The following is a 15,336-nucleotide window of genomic DNA, read 5'->3' as shown; positions in this document are numbered from 1 at the left end:
CTAGAGGAGATCTGCATGGAGGAATGGGCCAACATACCAACAACAGTGTGTGGCAACCTTGTGAAGACTTACAGAAAACGTTTGACCTCTGTCATTGCCAACAAAGGATATATCACAAAGTATTGAGATGAAATTTTGTTTCTGACCAAATACTTATTTTCCACCATAATATGCAAATAAAATGAAAAAAAACAGACAATGTGATTTTCTGGATTTTTTTTTCTCAGTTTGTCTCCCATAGTTGAGGTCTACCTATGATGTAAATTACAGACGCCTCTCATCTTTTTAAGTGGTGGAACTTGCACTATTGCTGACTGACTAAATACTTTTTTGCCCCACTGTAGATAGACATGTTTGTTCATTTAACTGTAGGTTGATGGCATGTACAGAGGAACAGAGAACCATCAGAGGGAGGTCACCTTGCTGTGGTTGATTGGCATACATGAATTGGCCAATTTATGCACTAAGAACCTTCATTTTTGTAAGTACATCATTTTTGAGTAGTAAAATCTATATTCAATGTTTTTAATGTTTTTCAGTGTTTTCCCATGGCCTAAACTTATGCAGAGTGCTGCTGTGCATTCTTTTTCTATATAATGCAGTCCTTGCAGCTTGCACCTGTTCACACTTAGGAGGTGCTGTTCAAGTTTTTCTGTCAAGGTAGATGTGTAATACATGGTATGTGGCAATACGGTGTGTTTTGTAAACTCCTCTATGGACTATTCAAGGGACAGTGCATTATTTCTGTTCTTCTTCAATAGTTCATCAAGTTTCATTAATCCTTAAACCACCTTAACTAATTAGTAAGTGTTTATTTGATCATTTACAATACCTAGGTTATTTTGCTGCCTTGAGTCATAACTCATGTTATGTTTCTGTTTATACCATGACTTGAGTATGTTGACTTGTGGGTTGAAATAACCCTAACACAACACTCAATTAAAGACAAAGACATAGTGATGGATTTCAAAGACCATAGCAGAAGTTTGCAATTGAACGATACAAAGAAGTTCATAAATAATAATAAGTCAACATAGCGAAATAACACAACACATTTAACACAATCCAGCAATCATAGAAATAATCATAAAACTCGCCAAAACAAGACATGACACAGGCAATAAGGCTTAGTGAGTAATAGGCGAACTTGTAGCTGAAGAAATCTGCCAGTAATCTGCTCACACAAACTTCTCTTCAGCCATAAGTCAACTTGGAGGCAATGAGACACCTAAGGATGCAATATGGTAAAACAAATTTTGACTACAGAGGAATAACGTTTTAATGGAGCCCGACTTACAGCCAGTTGCACCTTACACCCCAACAGCAAAAAGACATCAAGCTAGTAAATTCCTCCATGCAAACAAGGCACGCTTTATACCAACCTAAAGTGCAATGTAAAATATATCAACCCCAACATTACTGAGATGAACATAAAGGACAACAATGTTTGGGATCTTGTCTAGCTGAGTACACAAGCAAAACTCAAAAGATCATACCAATTCATAGATATTACGCTGCTGGCCTGTCCTCCATATTGGTACTCTATCCAATATAACTGTGTCCAACTGGCCCTTATCATCATCACTTAGCTAGCTAAACCCTCGCCCTGAGCTCACATATCTCCATATTTACTATCTTAACAATAATTAAAACAGGCTCATAATGTTTGCAGATAGCTGTAATTATCTCAAAGGCTATAAAATCAAGGCATAGTATAACTTTTCTCTGACCTTTCCTGTTAGCTTCAAAACTGTCGTAAAGGTTGATCCTCTGGATATCGTAGGTCAGTGTTGTGTTTGGTAATAACGTTCGATTCCTGTTGATGATATTTGCAGCAAATCTAAAGGCTTGTTCTTCTGCACTCACAAGCTGTCCAGTGGGTCCTTCCAAAAACTCAAAGATGCCTCCTGTAAGAACAATAAAGCACAGTTATTCAAATGATCCATAGTAAAAAAAATGCATTATTGTAAAGCTCTAAGAAATAATTCTGACTTTTTATACAATACAAGAGCAATAATCTAATTGATAATGTAATGTTTGCAGCAAAGAATAGAATTACTAATAGTAGGTTCATGAGTGACAGTTACTTGATAAATTAGCACTGGCATGTTTTGTGTCTGTTGTCTAAGGTCTCCTGGTTCCATTTAGTGGTATCTTCTTGGGGAATGAAAGGTGTCACATGTGAGTCAGTGGAATTCCTTATTCATTAGACTATACTTTTGCCTGTATGAAGATGTTGTGATGGTTAATGCTAACATTTGCATATGCTATGCTAGTGATATTGGGCTCTGGTTAAAAAATATTTGCCATAGCATTGTGGTAAAATGTGGGCTGTAGATGGCAGCTTCTTGGTGAAACCATTTAGTCAATGTATGGTAGTATTTTTTTCAAGGTATGTTATTCTATATTTATTTCAATATCTGCTATGGAACCAAATTATTTTGGAGCAGGACTAACGTGTAGACTACATTTTCAAAATTGAAAAAGCTGTATACTGTATCTCTTCAAGTGCTCCTTGAATTTTTATTTTTCACATGTAAAATGATTATCTATATGTAATACATATGTAGGCTGAGTGCTCTTAAGTTGGTAGCATTTAACGCTAGGGTTTGGCCATACAAATGGGTAAATATGATGGAACCTTGTAAAATCATGTTAATAAGACCATAAAAGTAATGATAAAGAAAGACATAAAGGAGAAAAAACAGTGCTTTTTTTGCGCCGGTACGTGATGGTGCGGCGTACCGGAAAATCTGAAGGTGCTGCCGCACACTTTAAAATAATAAAGCATCCATTCTTACCCTCCGTCGCTACGTCACCGTTGCCGTCCTCCAGTCCCTGCTTCTTCCTGCTTGTACCCGGCTGTGACCGGCACAGCAGCAATGACGTCATCGCTGCTGTGCCTGTCACATGATGCCGGCGAAAGCAGGGAGAAGCAGGGACTGGCAGTGGTGGCAGAGGGTAAGAATGAATGGTTCATTATTTTAAGGTGTGCGGCAGCATGGGGGGCTGTAACCTGTGATGGGGGGCTATATACCACTGATGGGGGGGCTGTATACCACTGATGGGGGACGGTCTCTTTTGGTTTGATTCGTTTAAATCGTCATTAAGCTTTGTACAAGTTCATTGAGTTTTGTTTCGTGAAACTTGTCTTAGATGGATAAAATTACACACTATTTCTCGGGCGGTGCGGCTCTGGCAAGCAAAAGACCCCGAACAGATGTGGAGACAGAAACAAATCAGATGATAGAGCAGAACGTGGCCACTGGTTCTTCAACTATCGAACTTGCATCAGCTAGTGTTAATGATCCTGATGATGTAAAGCTGTTTGATCCAACAAAGTACGTTGACCCTTGGATACTTTGAGGTCGGTGATCAGCCATTGACAGAAACAGTAAAGAATGAACTCGAGATGTCGTGGCTGATGAAAATTTTGTTGAAATTTGGCATTTCTTATAGAATACAGCCTAGGTAAATCGGTTAAGGAATACGAAAACTGTATTTTGCAAGTGAAAAAAAAAGTTTTATACAGTATTAGTCATTTTTTATTTTTCTTTTGCAATCTGAATTACATAGTCTTTGATTGAAATTAGCGTACAGACTACAGTATAGTCATGGCCAAAAGTTTAGAGAATGACACAAATATTAATTTTTACAAAGTCTACTGCTTCATCTTTTCTAATGGCAATTTACATATACTCCAGAATGTTATAAAGAGTGATCAGCTTAACAGCAATTACTTGCAAAGTCAATATTTGCCTAGAAAATTAACTTTATCCCCCAAAACACATTTCAACATCATTGCAGCACTGCCATAAAAGGACCAGCTAACATCGTTTCAGTGATTGCTCCATTAACACAGGTGTGGGTGTTGATGAGGACAGGGCTGGAGATCGTCATGATTAAGTAAGAATGACACCACTGGACACTTTAAAAGGAGGCTGGTGCTTGGCATCATTGTTTCTCTTCTGTTAACCATGGTTATCTCTAAAGAAACACGTGCAGTCATCATTGCACTGCACAAAAATGGCCTAACAGGGAAGAGTATCGCAGCTAGAAAGATTGCACCTCAGTCAACAATCTATCGCATCATCAAGAACTTCAAGGAGAGAGGTTCCCTTGATGCCAAAAAGGCTCCAGGGCGCCCAAGAAAGACCAGCAAGCGCCAGGACATCTCTTAAAAGTGTTTCAGCTGTGGGATCGGGCTACCAGCAGTGCAGAGCTTGCTCAGGAATGGCAGCAGGCAAGTGTGAGTGCATCTGCACGCACTGTGAGGCGGAGACTCTTGGAGCAAGGCCTGGTCTCAAGGAGGGCAGCAAAGAAGCCACTTCTCTCCATAAAAAAAATCACAGACAGACTGATATTCTGCAAGAGGTACAGGGAGTGAACTGCTGAGGACTGGGGTAAAGTCATTTTCTCTGATGAATCCCCTTTTCGATTGTTTGGGACATCTGGAAAACGGCTTATTTGGAGAAGACTAGGTGAGCGCTACCACCAGTCTTGTCTCATGCCAACTGTCAAGCATCCTGAAACCATTCATGTGTGGGGTTGCTTCTCAGCCAAGGGAATGGGCTCTCTCTCAGTCTTGCCTAAAAACACAGCCATGAATAAAGAATGGTACCAGAATGTCCTCCAAGAGCAACTTCTCCCAACCGTCCAAGAGCAGTTTGGCGATCAACAATGCCTTTTTCAACATGATGGAGCACCTTGCCATAAAGCAAAGGTGATAACTAAATGGCTCAGGGAACAAAACATAGAGATTTTGGGACCATGGCCTGGAAACTCCCCAGATCTTAATCCCATTGAGAACTTGTGGTCAATCATCAAGAGACGGGTGGACAAACAAAAACCTTCAAATTCAGACAAAATAAAAGCATTGATTTTGCAAGAATGGACTGCTATCAGTCAGGATTTGATCCAGAAGTTGATTGAGAGCATGCCAGGGAGAATTGCTGAGGTCCTGAAGAAGAAGGGTCAACACTGCAAATATTGACTTGCTGCATTAACTCATTCTAACTGTCAATATAACCTTTTGTTACTCATAATATGATTGCAGTTATATTTCTGTATGTGATAAAAACATCTGCTAAACACACATAAAAACCAGAGGGCAGCAGATCATGTGAAAATATAATATTTGTGTCATTCTCTAAACTTTTGGCCATGACTGTACTGAATAATGAGAAATTAATCAGAAATGCGTACCGGCAAATATTTTTTTACAAAAAAAGCCCTGAGAAAAACTATCTAAAATGCTCGATTCCCAGTATCTGATTGACTGGCAGCTGAGATGTTAAACATTGAGCTAAAAACTACAGATGAAGTTTCTCAACCGTTCATAGTGCTAATAGACAAATAAATGGTCCATAACTCTTTCTAATACAGACTGAAACCAGGAAGATTTAGTCCATCTGGATCCTTTGTCAATTAGACATGAGAAAATTAAAACAACAATTAAAGAAATATGTCCCCAATGAGAAAAATAAACAGCGGAGATCAAAATAACGAGAAGTCTTTTAATGAAGCAAGCCATGGCCATATGTTGGATCCTCTGCTCACTGTGCTGTTCAGAGACATCATTAATAATAATAAAAATAATATGTTTTTCTACAGGCATTGTGCTATTAAAGAAGAACTTTAAAAGTTTTCTCTAGACATTTTGATGTCAGAATTTGATGAAAGCGCATCACAGCAGTACTAAGCAACCATATCAATGTTTGGTTAGCAGAGTGACCTGACCACACTCCAGTGATGTCTTCTAGCCAAGACTGCCACTTTTATGCAGTTTGAAGCATGGTCAGCCAAGAAAAGAACGTGCTAATTACAGTAGTGGGTGCATTATTCTAACCCATGATGTGGAAAACGAGATCTGCCTTGACAGCTGCACATGCTAAACACACTGGACAATAAAAAATTACCATGATTGACACACATTTTCGTAAAAAGCTTAGTAATTCATAGCTTTTTACCTTGGTTTGCTTGAAGCCACGTTCACCTGTACTTGAACCAGGACTTCATTTAACTATGCCACCTACATGACCTCTTTCTACTTTTAGTAGATTTCTACAGTACCTCTCTCATATTACATTTTTCATCTATGTACATTACAAGTTTTCTTACTCCAATTTGCCTTCTAAAACCTTTGGTTGACTTTAACTACTCTTGTAACAATGATTCTATTTATTAATTTTGTACTACATCTATATAGTTTTGACCTTAATGACTAAAATACTGCCCAATGCCTTATGACATATTATTTTTTTATTATACTGTTGTAGCAAGCATCAAGCGAACTATTGTGGCATAATATTGCATTAAAGTAGTATACTTATGCTCTTTACTTTTCATGCCAGTCATACACTTAGTATTAGATGCACTGCCTTACTTGTTTAGGGTGCGAGTTGTTTGGTGCAACTTGCTACATTTGTGGAATGCACATAACATCCCACAAAACACATGAAAAGCATCACATTGAAAGAAAACCAGTTTATTACGATGTGAAAAATAAAAATAAATCCTTATACTCACCTCTCCGGGCCTTCTGCTCCACACAGTCACCCATCTGGATCTTCTTATCTTCCCAACTTGCCTGAAATCCCCAAGATTCTGCGCAAGCATGCGTAAGGTCAAGGCTTGTTGACTTCATGATGTGTACAGTGACTTTACGTATGCATGCGCAGAGCATACCCGCTCTTGGTTCTGATAAGATGTGGCAAAGAAGGGATGGGTTACGGTGAGGATCAAAGGAGCTAGGTAGGTGAATGGTGAGGTGATTATAAGGACTTTATTTTTAATCTTTTGATTGAATTTTACAGGCCAGAAAAGAGTCGGGAATGCAAAAAATCAGATTTTTGTTGAATTATGATTTTTGAAAAATTTGAGTCGAAATCAACTCCACTAAAATATATTGACTTTTGTCTATTTATGACCCATATTGTTCAAAAAATAGAATCCTTTACATTACTAGGCTTATTTCTGGCTGTACACTTAATCAGCAATATATTTTCTAAAGCAGACAAATTCACACAAATGTACATATGTCTATGTAAATGGGAATTAATATTCTAGCAATATTCAAAGAGTCACAGAAAAAAGCACGATGTGACAGGAGCCCTCTACTGCTCCTTGGGACTAGGTCAACACTTTGGAAACCATAAAACCATTCAGTTAATATGACACACGCTTGGCCCCTCATCTTTATAAAGGTTAACAATGAAGTTAATGTCAATTCAAGATGAAATCAATAGAAAATAAGACCTGTGTGACACAACGTTGGATAACGATGATAAGTGATGAGTGTTTTACTGTGAAGGTCTGACACACTGCATTTGTGAGATGAGCACAAAACATATTGAAGCAAGCATATAAATATGCAGTGAAGAAGAGAGCGGGAGAGGGATGTCCTACCAGATCAAACATAATCATCACTGATTCGATGTAGAGAGATTAGGAGCTGATAGCCATTTAGAGTCTGTGTAAAGACATTACAACAACAGGTCCAGTGAAAAAAAGAGATAAGGATCATCGACAAAGAGAAGCCGTAGACTGCGGAATGTTAAGGCCTTGGAGCCAAAGAAACTGAAGTAGATAAAATTAAACGGTGATGTGTTCTAAAGCATACAGAAATGTTTCTCCCTTTGAAAGTGTGCATAGTGCTGTTTTATTTTACTTCTATTTATTGTGCACATTGTGCAAGATGGCAACATCAAACTTGTAAAGGGTAATTAAAGAGAACGCAAAAGTCAAAAATAAGGTAAAAAAAAGAATCCCAGCATAATCTGTAGGTAACGGTTTAATTATTTTTCCTTCTTTCCTTTTATTGTAATTAAGTCTACAGGTAATTCTTCTATTACTTAGTTATTGGTATATAAACCCTATGGGGATAATTCATAAAATATTTTACACCGGTTTTTGAATTTAAAAGTAGTGATTGTGGAAGAATTTTGCCAGTTTTGGAGTTTTTATGTTGACCCTGCAAATGAGGCTTAGTGGAGGGGTGTGTCTAACTGTGGTCCATAAGACTAGTGATAGATTTCATTAAAAATTGGTATAAATCATAGTGGAAATTATAGCTAAATTGAGTTGGTGTAGATTTCCCATTCTGGTGCACAAACAACTTAAAGATGTACCAACTTTGTAAATAGTTGTGCACATGTCAATGAATTTGGTGCATCTTACTACAGTCTTGGAATGCTAGTCTTCATTAGAGATGAGCGAACCAGAACTTTGGGGTTTGTACAAGACAGTTAGTGACCGGGGCTAAATGCCAAACACGGACTTCTCCTGGGAAGTCCGTTGCAATGTTCGGAGATCCTGGGGAAATCCGGGAGGAGAGAGAAAATTTTCCAGCTGAAAAAGTCTGGCTCTCCATTGTTTTCAATGGGGTTTAGTTCAAGTTCGGGTACAGTTATGGTGCCAGAACCGAACTTTGGAATAAAATTTGGGTCAGATATCAGAACGCAAACTTCCACAGGTCCGCTTAACCCTAATCTTAATGAATTCCACCAATATTTGTGCTCCTAATATGCACACTTCTCATGAAGAAGTGATAAGAAAACTACATTAGTCTGTTAGACAGGTGAACCCTAAACTATATTTCCAAAACCAGTATACTTTTTCTGCATCAGCCTTTATAGTGTTTCATAGAGACAATTTGACATTGTACTATGCTGGGAGCAAAAAGCACTTTATTTGTCATTGTCTGGTACCTCAATAAAGCTCAGTATTCAGAAGACATTCTCAATAATAAGGTGCTGCACCGAACATTCAAAAATTTGGAAATTGAAAGAAATTGGGTAGTATTTAGATTTTTTTAACAAATAGTCAAAAAGGAAGAAAGAACGTGGAAGACAAAGAGGAATAAAGAAAAAGGAAGGAAGAAAGAAAGAGAAAGGAAGAAAGATAGATGAAGAAAGAAAAATAGAAAGATAGAAAGAAAGAAAGAAAGAAAGAGAAAAGAAAGAAAGAGAAAGAAAAAGAAAGAGAAAAGAAGAAGGATGAAGAAAGTAAGAAAGAAAGAAAGAAACAAGGAAAGAGCGAAGAAGAAAGAAAGGAGTCATGTAGTGTTTTATCATTTTAACACAGCATATGAAACATAAAGTATGTTGGACTAATATTGTCTGTCCTGTAAAGATTAGAGGCTAAAGTTAAAATAAAAAAATGAAAGAGTAACTAATACTCTTTATCAAGATCATTTGGAGCGCTAGCTAAGTGCTCTTGTCTGAGCTGTGCACCACTGGGCGAGGGGGTTTAGAAATCAGTTGGGGCCTCAAGACTTGGTTCTTCACCAGTCTGCTTGCAATAAATATAAAAAACTGATAATGGTTTAGTAACAAATAAAGTTTGTTTTTTCCATAGATGTTAATTGAAATAGGAAAGATGTGGCAATGAATAAAATAGAGAGATTTTCAAACTGCCGTACTTTTGCAGTGAGTAATATAAGCCGGCCAGACATATGGTCCAAATTCTCTTTGAAAGTTCACATGCTACACTTGAGTAAGATCAATACAGCTGTCTTCATTTGGCGATGCCAGGAAAAAAGCCTAATTTCTGATTACGGTACTTTGTGAGCGCTATATGGTAATTAATACATTGATCTCCTCCTGTGTTTTTAGTGAGCGAGGCTGACCCACAGTGCAATGTGTTATGGGATAATAATATACAGAGTCTGCATTTCAATTAGCAATATGACCTGATACTGCATTATATTGCTATACATTGTTAGCCTATTAAAATACTGCATGCTGTAATTGTTTCCCTAAATAAAAAGTCTGCCAACAAATGCTGAGACTAAGACATTGCCAACAAATATCTAAGATTATATAGACAACCTCCACAAATCGAGGATTTCCAGACATTAACGTTGGCCAACATGACTCTTCTTCTTCTGTTCTATGTGGGCGTATGTTGTATTATGCTAACAAATACAAGCAATGACTGAAAATATTCTGAATAGATTTGAAAATAAAGGGGGTTTTACACATACGATATCGCTAGCGATTTTGTGACGCAGCAGCGATATTGCTAGCGATATCGCTACATGTGATACTTACCTCCGACCGGCTCCCCTGCTGGTTATCGGTGATCGCGCAAAGATCGGCCTGGTCCATTTCTCGTTGTCGGCTTCCTGCTGGCGCCGACGAGCGAGCCATGGACGCAGGCGGAAGACGGACACCCTCGCCGCGGGTAAAGGGACACAATAAATATACTGACTAATTATTCAACTGATGAAATACAGAAGTGAACTCTGCGGAGGTACACAAAAGTGGAAATCCATTTTTGTAAATAAGGAAATGGCATAAGGAAAAAAAGGATGTTCTGGTCAAAATACTAACTTTGCTGGAAAATGCAATATATAAATGATGGGACAAGAGCATTTTTATATTTCGGTTTTATAACTTAATTTGATTTTAATATGTAAGGATAGTATGTGATTACAGAGACTGTGTAATATCCCTTTTACCACCATATAGCCTCATGCAATGGCCTAGTTTTGTGCATGAGGACTTACAAGTGAAGTTCAAAGCATTAAACAACAAAAACTAAAGGACTCCGAAAGTTTGCAATCTTAATGGAAAGGATTTGGCTGAATCAATTCTCCTTCAATACTAAGCAAATTTTTGGTGGTGAAATGCAGCTGTAACAAAAAAAACACACAGCTTACCATGAAGAATTAAAAAGTGTATGGTAAAATATAAAATTGGTTGCTGTCCGAGTAAAAATTAAGAAGCTTAAAAAAATACTTTTAGTCTAAATACTGCCCCAGTGTCATTGCTCCAAACCAGAAGGATGGAGCTACACAGCAACTTTGGCCGGTGTTGAGTGACCAAAGTGCGGTAGGTGTTGTTGGTACATCGCAACATCATATTAATGAATGGGGTCACAAGCAAGTAAAAAAAGAATCTGATGTTGCTGGACATCTTGATACGTGCTTGTCGCAGTTGCCATACTCTCAGGAGTCACAAATCTATCCTATCTCATTGCCATGTATCAGCAATATTGAGAAAACTTTGGTCATGTGGCAGGTATAGTCACCATGTAGCTTCAACCTTATACTTTGAGTTTGTTTTGACCTCTGTATCAGTGATGTGATAGCTAGTGGCTGGCTTATTTCAATAGCTAATCTGGCTTCATCATTTTGGCTGATGCAGGCACAGAGAAGGAGGCCAGCTCTGAAATTAAAATGAACCAAAAAGCCAGTTTTAAGCTTATTAATGGACTTAAAAAAGCCTTCAATAGACATAAAATAGATATTGAAAGAACACTTGACTATATGCTGTAGCGTCTGACTTCCCCAGAAATGATATAGTCATAAGATTCTCAACTGAATATGCTGAACTTGGTAATAAAGCCTAAGATAGAAACAAAATGAGCATATATCCTGCTATAAATAGGTAAAAAGCAAAAGTGCAGATAAATAATGTATCGTACTTAGTAAACACCATCGTCAAGGTGTTCCCAATCGGGACAGTCCTAACCGTAGTTTAAAACTATCATGATTGGGTACACCTTGACACTGGTGGGATGACTTCAACATTTTTTGATCAAAAACAGTGTTTACTAAGTGCCCTAAACTTTTTACAGTTGAAACCAGAAGTTTCCATGCACTGTATATAAAGACACATGTGCATGTTTTTCTCAATATCTGACATGAAATCAGAATAAACCTTTCCCATTTTAGGTCAATTAGGATTACCATAATTATTAATATTTGCCAAATACCAGAATAATGAGAGAGATAATATTTTAAGTCATTTTTATTACTTACTGTAAAGTCAAAAGTTTACATACAATAATATTACTATGCCTTTAAACAACTCTATCATGTGTCATTCTGTCAATTAAACTGTCATGTGTTTGGAAGCTTCTGTTTTTTTTCTTTGGTTTTTGGCAACATCTGAGTTAATTAGAGACACACCTGTGGATTTATTTTAATGCACACCTGAAACACACTGCTTCTTTTTGTAGCTTCATGGGAAAGTTTCAAGAAAACAGCAAAGATATCAGGAAGAGAATTGTGGACTTGCACAAGTCTGGCTCATCCTTGGGTATAATTTCAATATACCTGAAGGTGCCTTGATAATCTGTACAAATAATTATATGCAAGTACAAACAAAATCGGAATATTCAGCCATAATGCCTCTCAGGAAGGAGATGGGTTCTGTGTCCCAGAGATGAAGGTGCTTTGTTCCGATATGTGCATATAAACCCAAATACAAAAGCAAAAGACCTTATGAAGATAATGGTGGAAGATGGTAAGATTGTGTCAATATCCACAGTGAAACGAGTACTGTATCAAAATGGGCTGAAAGGCCATTCTGCCAGGAAGAAGCCATTACTCCTAAATAAACATCAAAAAGCCAGATTAATATTTGCAAATTCATACAGGACAAAGACCTTACTTTTTGGAGGCGTGTCCTGTGGTCTGATGAAAATAAAATTGAAATTTTTGGGCATAATGACCATCGTCATGTTTGGATGAAAAAGGAAGAAGCTTGGAAGCATAAGAACACCATCTTAACTGTGAAACATAGGGGTGGCAGCATCATGTTGTCGTGTTGTTTTGTTGCAGGAGGGACTGTGCACTTCACAAAATAGATGGCATCATGAGAAAAGAAGAATTTGTGGCAATACTGAAGCAACATCTCAAAAAATCAGCCAAGAAGTTAAAGCTATGGAGGAAATGGGTCTTCCAAATGGACAATGACCCAAAGCATACTGCCAAAATGGTAACAAAGTGGCTTAAGAATAACAAAGTCAATGTTTTGGAGTGGCCATCACAAAGCACTGATCTCAATCCTATTGATCATTTATGGGCAAAGCTGAAAAGGCAGGAGCAAGCAAGGCGACCTGCAAACCTGGATCGGGAATGGGCCCAAATTTCGACCAACTACTGTGAGAAGTTTGTGGAAGGATATCCCAAATGTTTGACCCACGTCATTCAGCTTAAGGGCATTGATACCAAATACTAATGAAATGTATGTAAACTTTTGAATTTGCAGTAAGTAATAAAAATGCCTTAAAACATTCTCTCTCTCTCTCTCTCTCTCTCATTATTCTGGCATTTAGCAAATATTAATAACTAGTAGAATACCCGTGGCTTCACTCGCGGAAAATATGTTAAATTTTTGGTTATGGCAGCTAAAGTAAAATTTTCAGTGTCACCGTGAAATTGACATTTTCAGAGTGCTACAGTAATTTTTTTTTCCACTTTAAACTTTTATTATTTTGCCATTTTTTCTAATTTGTCATAACATTGATGTGAACAGCAACTTTTTTTTTATTTCAACATTTTTACTGATTTTACATATTCAATACATACTGTATTATGTAGCATAAACTATTACAACTAATTTTTGAACTATTTTTTATCAAAATGAAAATGTATGCCCCTTACACAAACAATTAACAACATAGTACAACCCTTCCCCCCTCCCTGAAGTGTAATCTATAAGTACCGTATTTTTCGCTTTATAAGACGCTCCGGATTATAAGACGCACCCCAAATTTTGAGGAGAAAAATAGGAAAAAAACTTTATTTTTAATAAAATGGTGGTGCATCTTATAATCCATGCGTCTTATTGCTTTCCAGGGGTGGTGATGGAGGAGGCCGGAGTGGAACATTGCTGCTGGGATGAGGGGGTGTTTTGATGTGCAGCGTGCCGCTGCCGGTGTCTGTTACTGTCGCCGCCCTCTGTCCCCTGATGCTTGCCACCACCGCCACGCTCTGTCCCCCGGTGCCTGCTTGCCACCACCGCCGCACTCTGTCCCCCAGTGCTTGCCACCACCGCCACGCTGTCCCCCAGTGCCTGCTTGCCACCACCGCCGCGCTCTCCCCCGGTTCTTACCGCCACCACCGCGCTCTGTCCCCCCGGTGTTTGCCGCCATCGCCGCGCTCTGTCCCGTTCTGAGGGTACTTGCCGCGGCACTCTGTGCCCTGATGCTGCCGCTGCGCTGTCCGCCACCGCCGCGCTCCTGTCCCCCGGTGGTTTCTTCCGCCCCACCGCCGCCGCCGCGCTCTGTCCCGTTCAGCGTGGGGGGGTCTCTGTCGCTCCATGCCTGCTTTCTTCCTGGAAAATGGCCGCTGCGCATGCGCAGACGGACATCTCGGCACTGAAATCTCGGGAGATTTCAGTGCCGAGATGTCCGTCTGCGCATGCGCGGCGGCCATTTTCCAGGAAGAAAGCAGGCATGGAGCGACAGAGACCCCCCCACGCTGAACGGGACAGAGCGCGGCGGCGGCGGTGGGGCGGAAGAAACCACCGGGGGACAGGAGCGCGGCGGTGGCGGACAGCGCAGCGGCAGCATCAGGGCACAGAGTGCCGCGGCAAGTACCCTCAGTGGCAGCGCAAATGTATATCCTCTTTGTAAGACGCACCCCCTTTTTCCCCTCAATTTTGGGGGAAAAAAAGTGCGTCTTACAAAGCGGAAAATACGGTAGTTCACGGACTAAAGAGTAAAATTGGTTTACAATTAAACAACTATCTATTGTAGTGCTTTTTGGTAAACAATGCTTCTGGTTTTACCTTCAGGTGCATATAGGAAAAGATTTTTGGGGTTACCCACTCTAAAGCAAGCAACATACACCTGTCCATGTGAAAAACTCGAGCTCTCCAAATTAATGCCGGCTACTTTAAGTGATTGACCTTGTGCTTTGTTTATAGTGATAGCAAATGCAAGTCGGATTGGGAACTGCAGACACTTAAAATTGAAGGGCATGTCGCTTGGTAGCAAAGGAATACATGGAATGAAAACATTTGCTCCCTTAGAGTTTCCCATAAGACTAGTGGCTTCAATAACATTGGGCATGAGACTCTTAATGCACAATCTTGTGCCGTTACACAGTGGAGAGTAAAGCCCCCATTACACACTGCAATATCGCTAGCAATATCGCTGGGGTCTGTGTTAGATTAAAGTGATAGCCATCTTGGCCATTCCAAAATATTATCAGCTATTGCAGAGCATCATATAATCTTTGTGTTTCTACAATATGTTGAAGATTGTCGCTTCGTTGCTGAATAATTATATCTTGTCTTTGAAAGTCCTGTCCAACCATTTCAATAACAGTTGGAGATTTAAATCGCCTTTCATGCTCACCAACCGCTGTCTTGCCTTGCTCTTATCACAATTTGATTATTCATCACTTGGCAATCTTTCTAAGGCTATTTTGAAAAGGTTTAATTGTATTGATCACTGGACAAGCACAAATGGGCAGCTAATATTGCTTTAGTGCCTTTGACATTGATATTCATTTCTGGAAGAATATAATATGCTGAACGCATCCTCTTTTTAGATAATTTTTAAATATTTAAATAGATAACATTTTTACAAGGATTT

At 38.9% G+C, this 15,336-nt stretch overlaps 1 protein-coding gene across 1 annotated transcript in view; it reads right to left on the bottom strand.

Annotated features, from left to right (window-relative positions):
* GRIK3 (glutamate ionotropic receptor kainate type subunit 3) overlaps nucleotides 1-15,336 on the bottom strand; it is a 990,088-nt gene that overhangs the window by 621,537 nt on the left and 353,215 nt on the right. Inside the window, exon 2 of the mRNA XM_073562506.1 lies at nucleotides 1,731-1,907. Within this exon, the coding sequence (XP_073418607.1) occupies nucleotides 1,731-1,907 (177 nt within the window). The remainder of the gene's footprint in view (nucleotides 1-1,730; nucleotides 1,908-15,336) is intronic.

Source organism: Dendrobates tinctorius, unplaced genomic scaffold (genome assembly GCF_039654945.1).
Source record: "Dendrobates tinctorius isolate UK_male_01 unplaced genomic scaffold, ASM3965494v1 ptg000015l, whole genome shotgun sequence".
In the NCBI taxonomy this organism is placed as follows: Eukaryota; Metazoa; Chordata; class Amphibia; order Anura; family Dendrobatidae; genus Dendrobates; species Dendrobates tinctorius.
Note: the sequence above shows the minus strand (reverse complement) of the source record. Positions and strands in the feature narration are given on the sequence as shown.